The 20,458-nt window shown below is 63.4% G+C and overlaps 2 protein-coding genes and 1 long non-coding RNA gene across 5 annotated transcripts in view; 2 read left to right on the top strand and 1 right to left on the bottom strand.

Annotated features, from left to right (window-relative positions):
* The window catches only part of TH (tyrosine hydroxylase), a 7,993-nt gene extending 5,717 nt beyond the window's left edge, over positions 1-2,276 (top strand). For all 3 annotated transcript variants that reach the window (XM_044919487.1, XM_044919486.1, XM_044919484.1), the window contains 4 exons: positions 263-319; positions 550-645; positions 870-1,003; positions 1,837-2,276. In XM_044919487.1, the coding sequence (XP_044775422.1) occupies positions 263-319; positions 550-645; positions 870-1,003; positions 1,837-1,996 (447 nt within the window). In that variant the 3' untranslated portion in view covers positions 1,997-2,276. The remainder of the gene's footprint in view (positions 1-262; positions 320-549; positions 646-869; positions 1,004-1,836) is intronic.
* A 2,661-nt stretch (positions 2,277-4,937) lies between these two features.
* On the top strand, positions 4,938-5,586 carry INS (insulin). The gene is made up of 2 exons (XM_021685179.1): positions 4,938-5,124; positions 5,441-5,586. Exons 1-2 carry the CDS (start codon positions 4,938-4,940, stop codon positions 5,584-5,586), a joined length of 333 nt encoding a protein of 110 aa, XP_021540854.1.
* An 11,842-nt stretch (positions 5,587-17,428) lies between these two features.
* Positions 17,429-20,458, bottom strand: LOC110576081. Its single transcript, XR_002480051.1, has 4 exons — positions 20,197-20,458; positions 19,291-19,362; positions 18,441-18,622; positions 17,429-17,573 (listed from the first exon to the last, which is right to left on the bottom strand). It is a non-coding gene; the product is annotated as an uncharacterized LOC110576081 (long non-coding RNA).

Raw genomic sequence — 20,458 nt, 5'->3', positions numbered from 1 at the left:
ATCCCAGGAGGGTCCCCCATCCTGGGAGGGCCCCTGCATACCTGGAGGGTCCCTGCATCCCAGGAGGGTCCCCCATCTTCGGAGGGCCCCTTCATACCTGGAGGATCTCTGTATCTGGGAAAGATCCCCCACCCTGGGAGGCTCTCCACATCCTGGGAGGGTCCCCGAAGCCCCAGAGGGCCCCTGGAGCACCCTCGCCCCATGCAGGCGCCCACGCAGGGGTGGGCCGAGCCTCTCCCTTCTCAGTCTCCTGCCCCCACAGGACATCGGGCTCGCGTCCTTGGGGGCTTCTGACGAGGAAATCGAGAAGCTGTCCACGGTGGGTGCCTTCCCCTGCCGGGCCTTGGGGGGCATGCTCAGGACACCTGGGTTCAGGCCGGGGGGCCCCCATCTGGGCTGAGGTCCCCTCTTCTGTCCAGGAGTGTCACCTTTACGCTGTGATCCCCAGGGCCGGCCGGGCCCTGCTGGGGCTGGGGGTGCGGCAGGGCCGAGCGGCAGGGGCTGGCGGGGCGGCGGCTGTGGGCACCCACGCAGTGCTGTTTCCCCCAGCTGTACTGGTTCACGGTGGAGTTCGGGCTGTGTAAGCAGAATGGCGAGGTGAAGGCCTACGGCGCTGGGCTGCTGTCCTCCTACGGGGAGCTCCTGGTGAGGCCCGCCCCTGCCGCGGCCCCGGCCCGGAGGGTGCTCACACTGGGGCTCCCGGGGAGGGGGGAGCAGGGTGACCGAGAAAGCTCGTCCTGCGCTGTCCCAGCCGCAGGGTGCCCAGGCCTCCAGAGGACCCCTGCGGGGAGGGTGTGGAGTCAGGGAGCGGCGCTCCTATTCCCTCCGGGCCCAGGGTGGGGGGTCCTGCGACCTCTGGCCTCCCACAGCACTCCCTGTCTGAGGAGCCTGAGATCCGGGCCTTCGACCCGGATGCTGCCGCCGTGCAGCCCTACCAGGACCAGACCTACCAGTCCGTGTACTTTGTGTCCGAAAGCTTCAGCGATGCCAAGGACAAGCTCAGGTGGGCCAGGGCTCCCAGGGCCGAGACCCACCCCCCACGCCCCCAGACTGGGCTAGCCTGCAAGCAGGGCCTGGCGTGCACACCCCTCCCACCGTAGGCCCCCCAAAAGTCCCGGGGGGGTGGGGGGGAGAGCTGCCCGACTGGTGGCCAGGTCAAGGCCAGGTTTCAGGAGGCAGAGTTTGACCTTTGTAAGAAGGATGTGTGGGGCCCTTCCCAGCCTCCTGCCTGCTGAACAGCTGGGGCCATTGGGTGGGACAGAGGGGCAGAGGTGGCTGAGGGTGGGTGGGGGACCCCGGGGGGCCTGGAGGGGGCAAGGAGCCCCCAGGGCCGGGGGCTGAGGGTGCGTGACCAGTGGTGTCTGGGAGAGGGGGCAAAGCCTGACGCATCCCACCTGCTCATCCTCGGAAAGAGTCTTGTTTTCCAGCTAAGGGAAACTGAGGCCCAGGGGCTGTGTCTGCAGAGTGGAGGTGCGGGAGGGCCGGATCCCACAAGCAAGTGTGGGGACAGGAACAGACCTGGGGCTCTCTGGGGCACACAGCCCAGGAAGGCCTCCCGGAGGGGTGGGGCGGGATGGGGGTCCAGCAGAGGCCCGCTTGGGAAAGGCCTGTCCTTCCCCTGCCCCCCACCCTTGGAGCAGGCCTCGATCCCCCGTCTTGTCCAGTCGGTTGGTCGCAAGGAGTTTTGGGGCCTGGGCTTGCCCTGCACTGATGATGCACCCCCTCTCCTGGGGACCGCAGACTCTGTCCCAAGCGGCCCCTGCTCCTCCCCACCTCCCCAGTGCCCCCCGAGTCCCCACCAGGTGACCGAGGGTCCGTACGCCCTCCCCTCCCTAGGAACTACGCTTCCCGCATCCAACGCCCCTTCTCCGTGAAGTTTGACCCGTATACCTTGGCCATCGACGTGCTGGACAGTCCCCACGCGATCCGGCGCTCCCTGGAGGGCGTCCAGGATGAGCTGCACACCCTCACCCATGCGCTGAGCGCCATCAGCTAGGAGCAGTGGGAGAGGCCCCGAGGTCTCCCTTCCCTTCCCCAACCTCCCCCCAGCCCCTGCCCACGTGAGGGGCTGGGTCACTGGGCACCCCGAGAGCCCGCCAGAGATCCTCCCTACTGGAGGGCACCCCACGGACCCCCACCCCACTGCTGCTCAGCTCTGCCTGCTGTGTCCTTGTCCTGCCCATGCTGCCCGCGCCGCCCGCTCACAACCTCAATAAAAGAAAGAATCCCTCTGAGCGCCTCCCTGGCCTCCTGTGTGTGCTGGGCTCAGGGCTGGGCCCCTCACCCCCTGCTCCTAGCCTTGCTCAAAGCTTTCTCTTCTGCCTCCGGCCTTCTTCGAGACCTCACCAGGCAGCCCAGGCCAGATAGGAGATGGCCTGCTCACCCTGGAGGACCAGCCTGTGCTGAGCCCCCAGCAGCTCCGGGGGGCGGAGGGGGTCCTGGCTGAGCGCATCATCCCCGTAGGGGCGGGGGGTGGGGGCATCGGGAGCCGCACCTGGGGCTCACAGCTCTGCGTTTGGCTGGTGTGGCTTCCAAGGCAGGGCTGCAGGCTGGGCCCTCCCCACAAGCCGGGTGTCCCCACTAGAGGACAGGGGTACAGGGGCCAGCCCGTAGCAGGTGCAGGAACGGGGCCCTGAGGCATCCCACCCGCACGGAGCAGGGCCTGGAAATTGTCCCAAAAATGTGTGCTGATGGGGAGTCTAGCTGAGCTGGTTCCCAGATAACCTCCCTGGGCCTGAGTCCCCCAGCAAGGCGTCTGCGGGCTGGATTCCGGGCTCTGTAAGCTGCCCCTCAGCTCACTCAAGGGGTCTGACATGGCCCTCCAGCTGGAGCCCCCGCATCCTCCAGGGCTGGCCCAGCCCAAGGGGCTCCTCCTCCCGCCCTGCCCCTGGTCCTCGGGGAGAGAAGCCGGGGGCTTCCCGGGGCGTGCTTGGCTCCCCCCTCGTCGCGGGGTGAGAAATGCCCACCGGTCTCCCAGGCCCTGCTCACTCCCGGCAGCTGCGCCTGCCACACATCGCCAGGGCCCCGGCGTTAAGCTTTTAGGATGTCAGTCCCCGCAAACTCCTATTCATCTGTCAAGGCCCTCTGGGCAAAAGCTTCTTCCCCAGCCCTCCCTGGTGGTCTGAGCACCTTGCCCATCCCAGGCCTCCCCTACCTGCATCCCTTCAGCCCACGAGACCCCAGTGAGGCCATTTCTGAGGGCTGTGAGCCCCACTGAGACCCTGGGGAAGAGGTGAGGGCCAGCCCCAACCCCCGGGCTCTACTGGCCCCTGGGCTCCACCCTCTCACTGGGGTCCTGCTCCACCCAGCTTCCTGTCCTGCATGTTCCTCTCAAGAGACCCCCAGACCTGGGCGCCTGGGTGGCTGAGTCGTTAAGCGTCTGCCTTTGGCTCAGGTCATGGTCCCGGGGTCCTGGGATCGAGTCCCACATCGGGTTCCCTCCTCGGCGGGAAGCCTGCTCTCCTCTCCCACTCCCGCTGCTTGTGTTCCTGCTCTCGCTATCTCTGTCTCTGTCAAATAAATAAATAAAATCTTAAAAAAAAAAAAAAAAAAGAGACCCCCAGACCTTCCGTGGCTGCAGACGGCCACGGGCTCCATGCTGGCTGTGGGGGTTGCCGCGCGGCCCAGGCGGAAGCGGCAGTGGGGAAGGCGCCCCACGGGATCAGGGGCGTCCACCCTGTGCAGAGTGCAGCATGGGGGAGTTGCTGAACTCGGAGCAGGTGGGCCAGGCCCCTGTAGGCCCCCGGTCGTGCGGGGCCACAGACCAGGACTGCCTGGGCAGAGGGTCCAGCCTGGAGACTGGGGTCCATGCTGAGGCAAGGGCACAGGATGCCCCAGCCCTTCCTGCCCACTTGGCCTGAGGCGACAGGAGGAGGCAGGGCTCAGCCTGTCACAGACCCTAGTGGTGGCACGGTTAGACATGGCAGGGGGAGGGGGAGAGGGTCCTGACCTCTCTCCTGGTCCTGTCCAGGGGGCTGGGGAGTACCCCAGGGGCCCCAACCATACATATGAAAGCCCAGGGAGTCGATGGTCGGAAAGTGGTCAGCATGGGGGAGCCTGGCGGGGCCTCCAGAAGCAGGGGTGGCACGGAGGGGGAACGTGGGCAGGACAGGTGGGGGCCCCCACACAGAGGGTGTCTGTTGCCCCCACAGCAGACATGAGAAGCAGGGCCTAGCCCGAGCGTCCACACAGCGAGCGGCTGGTCCCCAAGCTCGGCCCTCGGTGCAGCACCCCTGGGTGCTGAGGGTCTCAGCAAGGTTGCCGTGCTGGGGTAGGGTAGGGCTGTGAGCAGGGACGAGATGCTCCCCCACACCACCGCCATGGCCTTGCACCATCCAAGGGGCCCGGGGGGCAGACAGGGGTCCAGGGGCCAGGCAGAAGAAGCCCCCTCCTCTGGCCCCCGGCTCCCCTGGACTAATGTGGAAAATGTGGCTCAGGCAAGGCCCTGGGGGGTGGGGGCTCTGCTCCCATGGAGACATTTGCCCCCAGCTGTGAGTGGCCATCAGGCCCCTCGTTAAGACTCTAATGACCCTGTGGGCCCGCAGGTGCTGACGACCAAGGAGCCGTTCCCGCAGACCCAGCACTGGGGAAATGATCCAGAAATTGCCGCCTCAGCCCCCCGGCCATCTGCCACCCCCACTGGGGGCCCTAATGGGGCGGGCAGTGGGATCAGGAGCTATAAAGCCAGGAGGGCCCCGCAGCCCCCAGCCCCCTGGGACCAGCTGCACCCGGACACGGACGGCTAGCAGGTGTGTCCCCGTGGGCTCCTTGTCAGCCTGGGGCTGCCCCGCTGAGGAGTCCGGGGTGTCTGGGCCCCAGGAGGACAAGAGCTCCTACCTCAGAGCGTTTGGGGGCCGAGCACAGGGTGGGGTCCTGGGTGGGGCACATGCCCCTTCCAGCCTCAACCCTCTCTGTCCCCCAGGTCCCCGTCCCCCGCCATGGCCCTCTGGACGCACCTCCTGCCCCTGCTGGCTTTGCTGGCCCTCTGGGCGCCGGCCCCGAGCCGAGCCTTCGTTAACCAGCACCTGTGTGGCTCCCACCTGGTGGAGGCGCTCTACCTGGTGTGCGGGGAGCGCGGCTTCTTCTACACGCCCAAGGCCCGCCGTGAGGTGGAGGATCCGCAGGGTGAGCCCCCGCCGGCCCCACCCTGGCTTCCTACCTGGCACTGGGGAAGGCAGGCGGGATCGTTAAAAAGAACAATGACATGCCCTTGGTTGCGTCCTGCAGGCGACCAGCTCCCCGGTCAGTGTCGGGCAGCAGGGGCGCGTGGGCAGACTCAAGCCTTGGCCCCCCCGGGGCCTGGGAACAGATGGCAGGGAGCACGGGCCCCGTGCCAGGCAGCGGGCACCCTGCTGTCCGGCAGAGGCCAGCACGGGATGGTGGGCAGGCGGGGGAGCGCGTTCCCTCCCCGACCCGCTCCCCCTTTTTTGCTCCCCCGCAGCGAGGGCCCTGGAGCTGGGCGGGGCGCCCGGAACGGGCGGCCTGCAGCCCCTGGCGCTGGAGGGGGCCCTGCAGAAGCGGGGCATCGTGGAACAGTGCTGCACCAGCATCTGCTCCCTCTACCAGCTGGAGAATTACTGCAACTAGGCGCCTCCCCGCGCCAGCGGCCCTGAGCCCTCCGAGCCCTGCATCCCAAGCCACTCAATAAACCCCCTGAATGAGCCTTGTGAGTGTCGTCTGTGTGGCGTGGCGATTGAGGTGTCGGCCGGGGGGCCGGCGAGGTGACTGCCTGGGCTGTGGGGGCCCTTGCAGGGACCCCCGTCCTGTTCTCTACACCAGCCCCTCCAAGCTTGGCCCCTGCTCACTGGGTGCCCACAGGCAAGCTCCTGCCCTGGGTGCTGCGAGGTCCCAGGGCCCCTGGCTGCTCAGGACAGGACAGAGAAGGGCTCTGGGGAATCTGGGGGCCTGGGGGGCCTTGGGCACTGGCTGGGAGCAGATTCTCTTAGCTCAAAAGCCTTGAGCTCTCAGGGCCCCCAGAGCGCTTTCCAAGGAAAGAGAAGGAGAGCACTCCAGCAACTTCTCCCCACCTAGCCCTGCGGTGCTCTACTTTTAGAGCTACTTCTGATGGAGGCTGAGAGGGGGACGGGGTCCTGCAGGGGCAGGGGACAGAGAAGGGCCCAAGAGGCTCCCCAGGGCTGGGCCTTTCTAGTGCCTCTCCACCACCCCTGCTCCGGGCAGGCCCAGGGCCGTCCCAGCCCCAGCCCAGATCCAGCCAGAGGAACCCACGGGAGCCCTGGAGGAATCAGAGAAGCCACATGGCAGCCTTGAGCTGAGGGACGGACTCGGACCCTGTGGGCACTGGGCAGGAGCCTTGGGCCTGGCACTCAGGGGCGTCCCTGCTATGCTGCCCCAAGAACTGCAGCCCACAGGGCCCAGGCTGGGTCTCCCTGCGGCCCTGCGGCCCTCTCCTCCTGCTCAACAGCCCCAGACCAGGTGGTCAGTCCCAGAAGGGCCTTCGGGCCTAAGGATGAGGTCACTTGGGTTCAGGTCTTCAGGGACCCTCCAGTGTGGGTCCACTGGGCACCCTGCCTAAGCCGTCACCTGGCGTGCCAAAGAGCCTGGGGGCTGTCTGGGCTGGCCGTGGCCTGGGAGGTCAGCGGGTGACCCTGGCAGCACAGAAGGCTGGCCAGCCGGCCACCCAAGCCAAACCAATGTGCACCTCTCCTGAAGGCCCCGCCCGGGGCCGGGGCTGGGGATGGCTGGGCCGGGGGCCGGGCGCCCAGGCCCCCCGAGGCTGCAGACCACGCAGAGGCGGCCTCGGGGCCAGAAGTAGATCATCCTGCTGGGGCCTGGCTGTCTCAGCAGCCTCCCTGTAGCCCCCAGGTTCCCTCCTGGGCCACCCCCTCCCCACGACATCAACACCCCCGGAGACGTGGCCGTCCCCCAACTAGCTCCGCCCCTGGAGCGGACGGCCGGACACTGGACCCGGAAGAGGAGGGGAGGAGGCGGCTGCCATCAGCGGCGAATCGTCCATGGGAGCACCCAGGTGGCCCCATCCGCAGGGGTAGAGGCAGGGGCGTCCTGCAGGAGTTGAGGTAGGTAAGCGCCCGGGGCCGGCCTGGAGGCAGCAGTTAGCCAAGCGCGTGTCCTGGCTGGCCTGCTGGCGGGCAAGACCCTGAAAGATGACCCAGGTGTCCCCCTCCCCCTCAGGGGCCAGCAAATTCTGTGGAGTGGGGAGCAGGAGTATATGGGGCCATCTCAGCTGGTGGGACTCACGGTGCAGCTGGTCTTGGGTGGTGCTGGGGACTCGGGGGCATCATTGGAGGACTCCCTTCCGTTGGGGGGGCTCAGGAGAGGGCTCATGTCCATTGGGGTGGGAAAGCCTGCCCACCCAAGAGACACAGGCATGGTGTGTGGCCACCCTTGGCCCCCCTGCCTGGGCCGGGGCCCATCTCCCCGTTCCCTCCTGAGACTTACTGCAGCCCTGAGACCCAGGCTCTCCTGCCGAGCCTTTGCCACCAGCCCCTCGGCCCCCCATGGCTGTGTTCTTGGCAAGGTGGGTGCAGGACTCTCCATACCCCCCCCCACAAACGGATCCCGGGGGCAGGGAGAAGGGAATGCCCATGGTCGCCAGGGTCCCCGGCGGCAGAGGTGGGATCAGACCCAGCCTCCTACTTGGCACCCTCCTGAGCACTGAACCCCAGATGCCCCAGTTTCCCGGAGCCCCCGGGTCACCCCATGGAAGCCAGGCCCACAGACCTTGGCTCTGCCACCCCCTCCGGGCCCATGCTCCGCCCCTTCTGGGAATTGGAAGAACAGTCGTCCCATGTCCTCAGACCCTGCCTGCCCTTGGAACCTGGGCTTCCCTCACCCGCGGGGCTGGCAGTGGCTCTCAGCTGCATCCAGGCCAAGTGCCCCTTAGCCAGGGGCAGCGGGATGTGGAGGAGCAGACCCCTGGCCATGCTGGGTCCCCCAGCCCTCTCACCAGAGGGCCAGGGTGCCCCCCGCCCCCACGCACCTGCTCTCATGTCTGGTCGGTGTCCCACTGTCATGAGTGCCAAGTGGGGTGGGATCTGTTGGACCCATATTCTTGATGGGGAGACTGAGGCTGGAGCCAAGATGTCTGGCCCTCTGGTGCGCACACAGTGTGGCTGCCTCCAGGCTGGCTCCCCAGATTGCACCTGCTGCTGGCACCGATAAACTGGCGCTTCCGCCTGGCCCTTGGGGCAGTATTTGCCTTGTCCTGTCAGTAAATATTTACCGTCCTCACAGTTCTCCAGGCCCGAGCAGACCCTGAGGGGCAAGGGAGGCAGATTCAGGGATGCCGGGGTGCCCCCCCCCCCCGCCCTTGGAGGCTTGGTGCCTGGGGGGGCGGCCCAGGAGAGGGAGCGAGACCAGGAACAAGTGGCCCGAGCTCCTGGAAAGGCCCCCTGGCAGAGCCCAGGCTGAGCTCCGGCCAGCATCTGTGTCCCGCCAAGCTGTGAGGGGAGACACCTGTGTCCCCACCTTAGGGAGCCTGCCCTCGGGCCCAGGCATGATCAGGCCCCCAGCGCAGGTGGCTCCCCGAGCAGACACCTGTCCACGCCAGGCAAGGGGGCCCGGGCGGCCATTCACAGATGTGACCAGCAGAGGGCACCAAAGCCCCATTTTTGCCGCGCGTCCCTCAGCGTTGTCCAGGCGGATGGTCTCCCCACGGGAGCCGTGGGGGACGCTGGCTCTAGAGGCCTTGAGGCTTAGGAAGGAGACGGTGTGTGCGGGGTCTCAGCCCCCCAGCCAAGTGGGGACCAGGCTGGACAAAAGTACCAGGTCCCCAACATTCTGGGAAAGTCTCCAGGGAGAGCCTGAGCCCCGGCCCCCAGGGCTGCGGGGGCCTGGGACCCAGGGTGAGACGATGGCTGAGCACGCTGAGGCCAGCGGAGGGGCCGGCGCCCGTGCCCTCTGCCGAAGGGTCTGCAGGGAGCTGACGGATTGGAGGCTGCGGGCTGGAGAACGCTGGTCAGTCGGGCCAGCCGGCCCCTCGAGCCGGAAGGCTTCGGCGCGGCAGGGACCCTGGGACCCGGGAGGCCTCAGGCAGGGTCCAGCTGGGCCCCATGTCCCATGTCCACCCCCGTCCCCACCCGGTGCTGGGAGGAGAGAGGTCAGTTCCAGAAAGAACATTTTGGGGTCGGAGGTGGACAGGGGTCTGGGAAGTGCAGAGATAAACAGGGTGGTGGGGGGCTGGCCCTCCTCCCGCCCTCCCTCCGGCATTATTGTTTCTGGCCTCCGCACAGGGACAGCGAGGCAGATTCCTTCGAAAGTGGACGCTGACGGGGATGCCTCCCCATCGTCCCCCGCAGCGTGGTCAGGCAGCGCTGGCGCCAACCCCCCCGGCCCTCCGGTCCTGAGCCCCCAGGTCACCTGCCAGCCCCAGCCTGCAACTGGCTGGGGGGGGACTGGTCCCGATGGGCTCTGAGGCTCTACCGAGGGGTCCCTGAGGCTGCCCCCAGAAGCGGGACTCGGGGCTGTACCGAAAGGTCACCCCGCCATCCCTACCCCCCAAGGCACTGGGCTGAGCCACGGCATCCTGGGGGGCCCTGCTGGGCCCATGGCTGGGTTGCAGCTAGAATCCGTCAGGCGGGGGGTGGACGTGGGTGCTGCTTCCCCAGCTCCCCTCACTCTGAGAGGCTCTGGATGTCCAGACCTGAGAGGCTAACCCCTGGACCAAGGTGACAGGGTCATGGGGGGCTGAGCCCAAGCCCCCATCGCCACACTCAGGGCTCCCCATCCGTGAACCCATGAGGGTTGGGCCTGGCCAGGGAGGGAGGTGGGCCTCGAGGCCCCCAGCCCGGGGGTCAGAAACCCCTGAGCTTCTGGGCTGGCCCCACCCCCTCCAGCCCCATGTGGACTTGGCTGGCTGCTGAGCCATCAGAACCTGGGGGGAAGGGGGCCCACATTCGCCGGCCTCACTCTGACCCTCTTCCCGGCCCATCTGTGTTTTTGGAAAACAGAGCCAGCGCCCCAGCAGCCCTGCCAGCTTGTGGCCATCCCTGCTGTGACTCCGAGCCCACTCCTTTGTTCTTCAAAGGCCATCCTCCCTTCAGAACTTGGCCCAGTTCCAGCCCAGCCTCCCACGGGGCCACCTTGCCTGCCCTCCCAACGCCCAAGGCGCAGTTGCTGAGGGACCTTGGAAATTCTCTTCCCTCCCTAGACCTCAGGTTCTTACTCAGTGGGCAGCAAGAACAGGGCCGGGAGGAGGTGAATTTGGGAGGCCTGGGATGAAGCTGAGGCTCTGAGCCTGGGGCTCTGGCATCCCTGACCCTCCCTGACCCACTCTGACACCCCCTGGCCTTGCCTGACACTCCATGGCCCTCCCTGGCCCTCCTTGACTTCCTGACCCTCCCTGGCCTTCCCTGACCCTTCCTAACACCCCTGGCCTTCCCTGACATTCCATGACCCTCCCTGGCCCTCCCTGATACTCCCTGACCTTCCCTGACCCTCTATAACCCTCCCTGGCCCTTCTTGACCCTCCATGACCCTCCGTGGTCTTCCCTGGCCCTCTTTAGCCCTCATGGCCCTCTGTAACCCTCCTGGCCCTCCCTGGCCCTTCCTGACCCTCTGTAGCACTTTCTGGCCCTCCCTGACCCTCCCTTATGCTCTATAACTCTCCCTGGCCCACTCTGATCCTCTGTAACCCACCCTAGCCCTCCCTGGCCCTCCCCAATCTTCTGTAACCCTCCCTGGCCCTTCGTGACCCTTTGTGACCCACCCTGGCCTTCCATGGCCCTCCATGATCCTTTGTAATGCTCCCTGGTCCTCCCTAACCCTCCCTAGCTCTCCCTGGCCTTCCCTGGCCCTCCATGGCCTTCTGTAACCGTCCCTCACCCTCTATGACCCTGCCTTCATCCTCTGTAACCCATCCTCTGCTCTCCCTGACCCTCCCTAGTCCTCCCTGGCCCTCCCTGATCCTCTGTAACCTTCTGGCCCTCCTTGACCCTCCATGATACTTTCGTGAGGTCTGACATGCTCAACTCATCAAGGAGATCTTTAAGGGGCAGGGGTGGGGACAGGGCAGAAAGGCCCTCTCCAGGCCTAGAGGATGGGTTGGTCCTTGGTTGCCCATGGGGGTGCATTCTGGACCCTGGCCCAGCTGTGGGGAAAGGAAGTGGCAGAGAGGCCAAGCTCTGGAGGAAGGAAGAGTTGGCTGAGAAACTCCTCAGCTCTAGCCACACAGTCAGAGCTCAGAACAGAGAGCAGGCTGGGAGGCTTCCTGGAGGAGGTGTCTTGTGCCCCTACACAGGCATCTCAACCTTGAGGACAAGTCCGTGTCAGGCTGTTGCTGTGGGTCAGGTACAGCTCATGCCACATTCCTTGGAGCCACAGTGGCAGCTGTATTCGCTCAGATGCCCCCCCACCCCTCCTCGTGGCTGGGCACGGGCTAGTCCCAACCAAAAAGAAGGGACAGGCTGAGGCCTGGAGGGCATGATGGGCCGAATCCTGTGAGTGTCTCCCCTCCCTTCAAGCCTCAGCATATCAGGGCCAGCCGGAGTGTCCACCCAGGCCAGTGCCATGCTGCAGGGGGAGAGGTGGTTGGCTAGGCGGGCCAGGGTGTAAGTCCCTGCTCTGCTGCTCCTGGCTGTGTGGCCTTGGGAAGGTTACTGAACATCTCTGGGGCTCAGCTTCCTCATCTCTCAGAGGGAAACCAGAGGAGGCTGTCCTTGCCTTGGCTGCTGAGAGGGCCCAGCATGGCGCACCATGTGCGTGGGGGAGCCCCCCAGGACCTGTTCCAATCAGCAGGCCTGCCTCTCTGCGCCATCAGGTCCTTCCCTAGCAGGATGCCACTGTCATCCCGGGAAGCATCATCCCCAGTGGGCCAGGCATGTAGGTGAGGAGTCGTGGAAGGCCAAGGCCGGGTTTAGGCTCAGCGATCTGTCCTGACTCTGCTGCTTGCTTCCCATGTCCAGCAAGCTGTCCCTCTCTGGGGCTTGGTGGCATTGGGACAGCCCTGTGGGTTTGGTAGTCCTCCCAAGATCATGCGCAAGAGGAAGTGGATGCGGTCCCCGCCATGTGGCCCATGGGTATGTGGGGGGGGGCTTGCCAGGAGGACCAGCTCCCCAAGGGAGGAGCCTCAGGGCTCGGGTCCTGGAGGGCCCCCACAGAAAGGAGGCCAGGAACGGGGCAGAGACCAGGACCAGCCAGGGCCTGCCACTGAGCCACCAGCCACCTAGGTTGCACCCCCATATGGCCCCAGGAAAGAATGTTCTAGTGCCAACAGTGAGGGGAGTCAGGGCAGATACACATTCACATCAGGAGAGTATAATAGTGAGTGTTTATTAGCATTTACTCTGTGCCAGACACTGATTCCAGGCCTCTGTGTCCCTGCACATGGAACTCATGAGATCAGGGGAGGTGGAGGCCCAGGCGGTGACCCGGCTTGCCCACCTCCACGGGCAGAGCCAGAACGTGAACCCTGTCAGCCTCCAGGCCTCCTCCTGCCCACTGCTCCCCTCCCCTCCATCATGCCCGGCGCCCCTAGGGCCCTCGTGATGTGGCCTGGGGGCCTTCAAGCCTGTATGCAGCCCCCAGCAATCTCCCCAGGCTGGTCAGACTACCTGCTGCACAGATGCGGGGAGCTGAAGGTATCCGATGGGAAAACCTAGCTCGTTCAGATTGGGGTTCTCTCCATTCCTGGGTTTGATAAAGCAACCCTGTTGTTACCCAGGCGGCACTATTACTGATTTAAGGGAAACTAGGCTTTCTGAGGCAGCGGATGCACTTCTACAAGTGGCCACAAGGTGGCGGGATCGGGCCAGATTTGGAAAACCCTGCTCGCAAGCGGGCTTGGGAGAACAAAATTCAGCCTACCCCTGCTCCTCCCAGGGTCTCTGCCTTGGGAAGGGGGTCCTAACATTAACATTCTTCCCAGAGCCTCCCAGTAATAGATCTGATTTTATTCTGATACAAATATAATACAGGCCCCTCTAATTTTCAGAACACAACGATACTTCTGGAAGGTGTCCCAGGTTGCACCTGTGGTTTTGGGCATCTGCCTTGCCACATCCGCTAGTGTTGGGGAGTCCCCCAAGGGGGGAGTTCCCCTAGGCCTCCCTCCACCACCTGTTCTGTAATGCCAGGATGGAAATGGATAAAAGTCTCCTATCTGAGCACAGAAAAGTGCAGAGCCCACCTGTACCCTGATGCTGTAGCGGGCCCCGCTCCGTAGAGACAAATGTCCTTTTGCCCCCTCAGCCCTCTCCCCAGAATGCCCCAAGTTGTACTAAGACCTGTGGGCTCTTCTGCTGTAATTCTAGAAGTGGCCACCAGGTGTCAGCATGAGGCCGCTCAAGCAGCCAAGCAGAGGCAACTCCTCTGCACTTGGGATTTCTGGGGGTGCCCCAGAAGTCTCCTGAATAAATGAGGTTCTGGCCGGAACCCCAGGACGGGATGATCCTCTCCCAGGCCCAAAGGCAATGGGGCAATGAGGTTTTTGTTATGAGGTGTCCCTGCAAGCTTGGGGGAGAGTTTTAAATTCCCAGAGAGATTTAGTTCAATGGAGCACTCCAAATTTGTCCCTTTTGTGTTCCTTCCCACTACTTGTATCCCTTATTGGCCATGTGCTCTCCCTCCACCATGGAAAAGAAATGGAATGCAGGGCTGTGCGTCCCAGGCCTCACACCCACCTCCCTGACCCATGCTGCTAGTCCTGCCTCAGTGGTGCCATGGCTTAGCTAGTCTTCCATGGGCCCTTCCCACCCTGACCTCTATCCTCTGCTCCCCTCCCCTTGCTTAAGCACTCTGGGTTCCAAGATGCTGGTGGATTAAAATTGCCCCGCATGATTCCCTTTTGGGCCAGGCCTGAGATAGGAATCCAGATTAGGGCAGAACTCAGATTCAAGACACTGTTTTGGGGCTGGGAGCTTCCACATTTCCAGGAAATGCTCTATGGGTTTGAAAGGCTACTTCCTTTTCAGCCACTTAGCTTCCTGCCTTCTCAGTTTGGTGGGCCTCCTGTGGCACGGGTAAAATGGGTAAAATGTTCAGTAACTTTCCCAGGGCCACACAGCTCCTTATGTCTGGCTTAGGGTCAGCCCTTACACTCTCCCTAGCTCCACCTGTGGCTTGGAAAATCCCAACTAAGTCTTCCCATAAGGACCTCGCAGTAGCTCCTTGCAACATCTGGATATCTTGCAGCAGACACAGGGGACAACACAGGATGCAAAGCCTTCAAGCCACAGAGCCCACAGCAGAGTCAGAGCCAACATGAGCAGGTGACTGCTGTACCCCAAGAACTGTGGGCTGCTTCACACTGACTCCCTTCTATGTGCCCCAGACCTGGCTCAGGACCCTTTAGCATCCCTGCATCCCTCCCCATGCAAGAGTCCAGCAAGGAGTCCCACCTGCCTGGCTCTGGAGCATCTGCATCCTTTGGGACACACCTGCCAGATCTGAGTTCCCCCTCAAGTCTCTCTTCCCCACCAAAAGTCCTGTCCTCCCCACTGGATGCCCCATCCCTCCAGCTAAGGAAAGGAGTTCAGGTGAGGGCTTGAGAGAGAAAGGAACAGTGAGTGTTAAACCCAGCATGTGCCAGTTAGCTGGGTAAGCTGGGGTGCAGGGTGCTGGGGGGTGTGGGACTGGTGGCCTTCTCGGAAGTGCACATGTCTTTGCCTCTCAGTGAGTCTTTGCTCTGCTGCCTGCTCTCCCTGCAAGGTTGGAAGAAGGGTTTAAATTCCCAGCGAGATTTAGTCCAATCAGGCAGCGCATCTGCCTGCCCATTCCCCAGCTGCTGATGGCTCTGAGGCTGTGCCTTGATTGGAGTTTCAGCCAGGCTCAAAGTCTGTGAACCCAACATCCCACCCTCAGTGCCTATGAGCAGGACTGGTGCTCAGAGCTGCCACCTGCCACCACACTTGTGGTGCAGGGTCCCTATCAGAAGTGATTGGTGAAGGGAGGAAACTCCCAGATGAGGCCCCTACCCCTAAAAGAAGAAATGATGTGAAGGTGCTGCACTGCAGCTGCCTTGGAAGCACCTAAAAAGAGTTTTTTCTGATCACTCTCGAACCCGGCTTCTTTCTGCATATGGCCCGTCGCCATTTTACCCGTGCCACGCCCACTGGCATACCAGGGTGTCAAGTGACTGCCAACTGTCAATCTCAGGAGGCCCCACCCACTCTCCACCCCTCCACATAGTCCCACCTCCTGGGGGAGTGCTTCCGGTCTGTGCCCCCGCCCACACACGCCTCTCCGTGGGGTCAGGGGGTGGGCCAAATCTCCACCCCCTTGTGCACTGTGCCCTGGCGTGAGAAGGTGCCACAGCCAGCTGCCCAGTGGCCCCAGCACCACCGAGTTGGCGCAAAGCTACCCAATTTGGAGGGGCTCGAGGAAAGGCGTGGAGGGGACGAGGAGGTGAGGGGCAAAAATAATTTCAATTGGCATTTGAGCAGGTGCTGTGCTCAGTGGTGGAGAGCCTCTCCCGCTTCTAGGGGCTATTATAATGCACACTCTAAAAGTGCCCTTCATCGTCTCTCCAGCCTCAACCTCGTCCCCCTCCTCCTCCTCCACGTCAACCCGGCTGGAGGGTCTGGGCACCACAGCCAGAGCACCCCTTACTTTGGCGGCGACTGCTAATATTGGCCCGACCAGCGGATCATCGGCCGGGCAGCTTCAGCAGAGAGGCTTGGGCACCAGTGACTCCCCGGTCCTCTTTATCCACCGCCCGGGAACTTCGGGGACTACGCAGCGACTAGAATACAGGTGACTGGGCTTCCCTCCCTCTTGCTGCAGCCTCTGTGTGAGAAACACTGCATGCTGTGTTGAGGCATGGGTGGGCTGGGGGCTTGGGGCAGCTAACAGGATCCCCATTTCTGCAGGAGGGACAGAACCTCTCATGTCAGAGAGAAGGCCCAGGCAAGCTATTCTAAGAATAGCTTCAACTTTGGAGGAGACAGGAAAGACAAGTGGGGAGGGGGCTCCTCTATAGGCTGCACAGAGGCTTTTGCAGGGAAAATAGGTTTTCCTTCACTAATCTGCCAGGCAAAGTGGGAGGGGCAGGGGTGGAGGGTAGGGCTGCTCTTCTCAGCAGGAGTGAACAGCTGTTTTTGCAAATGTAAAAGACAGGGCTTTTCTGTGTGAGAAGTTTGCAGTTGCTGCACCTCCCCCCCCCCCGCCCCCCCACCACTGTAATCCCAACCAAAGACAAACAGGAGACTGTGCAGAGGGGCCAGGGGCCCGAGATTTTGGAGCAGTTTTTTTTATACCATTTTAAAAGTAAAGCTTCCCCCCCTCTCCCCACTCCCTACACCTCCCAACCATAACCAAAGAATCCCACTAAGTAATTGGAAAGGAGATTGAGGAGGAGGACAATGAAGGGCCATACACCTTGGTACCCCCACAGCAGGACTGAAAGAGTAAAGCTCCTCTCTCCCTGAAGGCCTGCCCTGTTCTCCTGGTGCCTCTCCTGCCCACAGAACTGTGTGCTGGGGCAAGGGCAATTTCCCGGGGGTGTGCATAATTCTGCACATGAAGTTTCTCTCCCCTCCACCCGGGGGTCCCAGACTTCTCCATACAGCCAATGTGGTGTCTGTGGTGACAGGTTTCATTTCCCAAGGGAAGCCCAGTGTCCCATCCCAAGGCTGCCATCCAGCTGATTTCTTCATACAGAACTGTGTCCTTTGGTTTATACCTGGCCCCCTCCTTGCTTCCACCCAAGGTGGGAATGTTGGAGTGGGTGGGGGTGTCAAATAGTGTGCTGTGATCCCCCAAGGCAAGGCTTTTGTGTGCAGCCCCCACCCCATGCCCAGGCAGAAGTCCACACCAGCCAGGAAGGGAGAGCCCACCCAACAGAAGGGTCTCTTGCCTCTTCATGGGCAGGCACCTTTGCAGGCTTGGCTCCTGGGAAACCCAGCTCTAGGTGAACTGTGGGCCACTTTCCTCTTCCCTTGTCCTTTGAAAAAGGGGGAGCTAGGCAGCCAGAGGGACAGGAAGGGGAGCTGCCACCCAAAACCCTGGCAAGGTGACCTGCAGGCCTTCCCACTGAACAGCCAGGGGACAGGGAGGAAGGGACGATGCTCCGGCTTGGGGGAGGTTTGTTTTAAAAGTGCTCATCTCAGGAACACCTTTGTATTTTCCCCAGGGGCCGAAGAGTCACTGCAGAGCTCCTTGAGGAGGAGGTGGATCCCAAGCCCCAAGGCCCTGCATCTCATCCAGCAGAGCCCCCTGCCCAGGCTGCCCCCCAGCCGGAGCCGCAGCCCCAGTCACTGCCCGACCTGCAGCTGGCCAGAGCCGCCAGAGAACCCAGCCCGGAGGTGAGCTGCTGCGGCCTGTGGCCCAGGCGGTCGCCGCGCGCTCAGAACTGAGGCCCGCAGCCAGCCCCAGCCCCACAGAGGTGAGTGTCTTCAGACCCCCAGGGCAGGGCTGAGGTGTCCACTGGCTTCGTTCTCCAAGTGTCAGCTCCCAGCAGAGGCCTCCTTTCCTTAGGTTCATGGAGCAACCCCCCCACCAGGCCCAGGGAAGCTGGGGTGTATTCAGAGTCACACCGTGGGCATCTGTGATTCAGGGGGTCTGGTCTGCTCCGCTCCGGGTGTCGGTCCCTGGGTCGCTCAGGTGTGGGCACAGCCGCTCCTTGCAGTCTGGGCTCCTCGGGGGTCCTTGGAGGGGAGCTCCTGGCCAAAGAAGGGCAAGGGAGGAGGAGGGAGCATCCATGGGAGAAGGGGAGGACAAGGACAAGGTGGGGACAGAATTGGAGGAAAGAGAAAACAAGCGGGTGGGGGGGAGAATTCATCAATTGGGGGGGCAGCAGGAGCCCCCAGGCAAGCTGGCTTCTGCTGGGGCACCTGAGACCCAGGTCCTTCCCTGCCCTGGGCTGCTGGGCTGTGGGGCCTCACACCGGTGGCTTGACCTCTCTGTGTCCCCATTTGTCAAAGTGGGTGGCAGTCTCAGACTCCTGGCTGTTCAGTTGTGAGGAGAAAGGGAGGTCGTGCCCCATGGGCGGGCGGCAGAGGGACTCTTGAGTGCTTCGGCCATAGGAGCCCCGAGGTCGCGATTCCATTGTGTTCGGCCAGAGGGGCTTCCTGTGTGTGTGAGTGGGGGTTGGGGGGTGGGGGGACTAGAAAGGCCCTCAGGCCAGAGTGCCTGGGACACTTCGGGAGCAAGCTCAGTGGTGGTGGCCACGCCGGTTCACGGACAAGGTACTGGGGTGGGGGCACAGGCTGAGCTGCCGTGGAGGGGTGCTCTTCTCCAGGGTCCTGGGGAGCTTTGGAAGTGGGGGCGGGGTGGGTCTGTGTCCTTGCGCTGGACCCCAGAAGTGACTGAGGCCACCCTTCAGAGCGGGGGGGGGAACCCAGCAGGTGACCCCCTTCTAGGTTGGTTGGCCCATCTGAGAGACAGGCCATGAATGTTCTTTTTAAGGTGTCTTTATTTCCGACCCTACAGAAAACAGTACAATAGTGGCCTTGCCTGGGTCCTTCCCCAGCACGCCTACTCAGCTCCCCCCCGCCGCGTCCCCCACCCAGCCCCTAACCCCTACCTACGTTTGGCTTTGGTTTATGGAACAGTGGCTTGTGGCGCCTTTGTGCCTTGGGTGGCTTGAGCCGTCATCGGGTCCTGGTGGTTCCGGCTGGGTCCTTGGTCCCTCGCTTCTAGCCAGGGCTGACGCTGAGCCGGGGTCCCTCCTGGAGCCCAGTGCAAGGTCTGAGCCTCAGCGGCCGGTGCCCTGCGGTGGGTGAGGGAGGGGTGCTCAGGGACCCTCGGAGAACAGAGCAGAGTTTGCAGAATGCTGGGCTTGGTCCCAGGGAGCGGGAGCAGCCAGCTCAGAGCCAGAGCTGTGGGAGGACACTGGGAAGGAGAAAAGCTGCCTGCTGGGAGCAGGGGAGTGAGGGAGCCGGGAGGCGGCTCGAGAGCAGCCGCAGGCCTGGGGCGTAGGGGCCAGGCTCTTAGGGTGAGTCCAAATTTGGGGGGGATGATTATTCTCTGTGGAGCATGGGTTTGCGGTCTGCAGGGAGGCTCGTGCTGCCTCCGGGGCTGGAGCAGGGCAGGGGGGAGGGTGGCTGGCGCTAGGGCTGAAGTTCTGCCAGCCAGGCTCTGGGCAGGAGAGACCCCAGTCCCGCAATATGCTCGGGCTACTGCAGTTCCCTTCCTACCGTGGAGGGCCGGAAGTCGGGGAGAGCCTGACGCTGTCCTGGCTGGGGGCAGCCAGTGCCTTTTTTGAGCCCTAGGATGACCCGGATCTGCCCCTTCCAAGCCTGCCCCTTTAGCCACACTTTTGACTAAATAAGGCGAGGGTTCAGCGGGCAGCCCCGCGGGGTAGAGAGCGCATGTGCACCCCCCCTCCTTGCCCCCGTGGCTCAGCCTGGCACCCCAAAGTGGCCTCAGCCTTCCTACCTCCAAGGTCCAGGCAGAGGCCAGAGGGGCACGTCTCCAAGCACCGGGCAGAGGCTTCTCCAGGGCAGGCTCCTGTGTGGGCAGAAAGCAGGGGAGGGACCCACTGAGAGGCTGCTGGTGTGGTTGCCCCCCCATCACCCCCAACCAGGGGGAAAGCCCACGCTTTGGAAAGGGGCTCTCACCTCAGCACCCCATCCCACTCCCAGCCTGGGAAGCAGGCCTGGAGGAAAGGTGGAGGGCCCAGAGCAGAGCCACAGGGAGCCCTGTGTTTGTCCATAAGCAGAGGCCCTCCGGAGGATTTGGAATCTGCTCTGGGCTCCCAGGGACCCAGTTCCCTACCCCCAAATTCACAGGTCTCCACGCATTGGGGAGCGACTTCAAGGCACCCAAGGCTTCTCTGCTGGAGGCCCTCTCCTCACCCTCCCTCCATCCCCAGGCACACCCCACGCCCGCACAGGCCTGAGAGCCAGGGGCGCGGGAGGCTACAAAGCTGGTGGAGGGGGGAGGGGGCGGTGATGGGGGGGCAGGCCAGATGTTCTTGGAATGGGACACGGGGTGATTGATGCGGACTGGAATTTGAAGGGGGAACATTCCCCACGTGCCTGGGGCTCTGGGTGGAAAATGGGCTGTTTTTCATGGTGGTGGTGGGGGGGGAGTCTCCCTGTCTTGCCAAAATAACGTGAAGAGTCCCGCACCTGTCCAATGGCATTAACCCCTGCCTTCCCAGAATGTCAGGCTTTGAGCCGCCCCCTTCTAACTGGGGTCCTTCTCTGGGGTGACAGTGGGGACAAGCGATGCCCGCTGGAGGGGCCCCAGGATCCCCACCATTTCTCTGTCCCCCGGCAATGCCTCCTTCCTGGAAGCTCCGTACCCCTCAGATGCCCCCCCGGGGTCGCTGCCCCCCACCTCAACAGTGCTCAGTTCCGAGGTGGTGACCGTGTTCGTGGCAGCAGCGCCTTGCGCCTGCGCTGCTTCAACATTGGCTTGTGAGCGACTGGGCTTCCCAGCCGGGATAGCGAGGCTCTGCGTGAAAATTCTCTTTGAGAAAACGAAAGGAGACCCCTGGCGCCCCGGCCACCGTGCAGGGCTGCCCCCATTCCTTCTCCCCGATGTCTCTCCTCTTCTTCCCCATTCCCTCCCCTCCTTCGTGTCACCCAAGCAAAACTGG

This window comes from Neomonachus schauinslandi, chromosome 11 (genome assembly GCF_002201575.2).
Source record: "Neomonachus schauinslandi chromosome 11, ASM220157v2, whole genome shotgun sequence".
Taxonomy (NCBI): Eukaryota; Metazoa; Chordata; class Mammalia; order Carnivora; family Phocidae; genus Neomonachus; species Neomonachus schauinslandi.
This window is presented reverse-complemented; position numbering and strand designations above follow the sequence as displayed.

What these genes read in the sequence shown, in the direction of transcription:
- INS (XM_021685179.1), top strand. Translation starts at nt 4,938, where the DNA reads ATGGCCCTCTGGACGCACCTCCTGCCCCTGCTGGCTTTGCTGGCCCTC. An exon ending in TGAGGTGGAGGATCCGCAGG is followed by an intron (nt 5,125 to 5,440) that starts GTGAGCCCCCGC and finishes GCTCCCCCGCAG; the next exon opens with CGAGGGCCCTGGAGCTGGGC.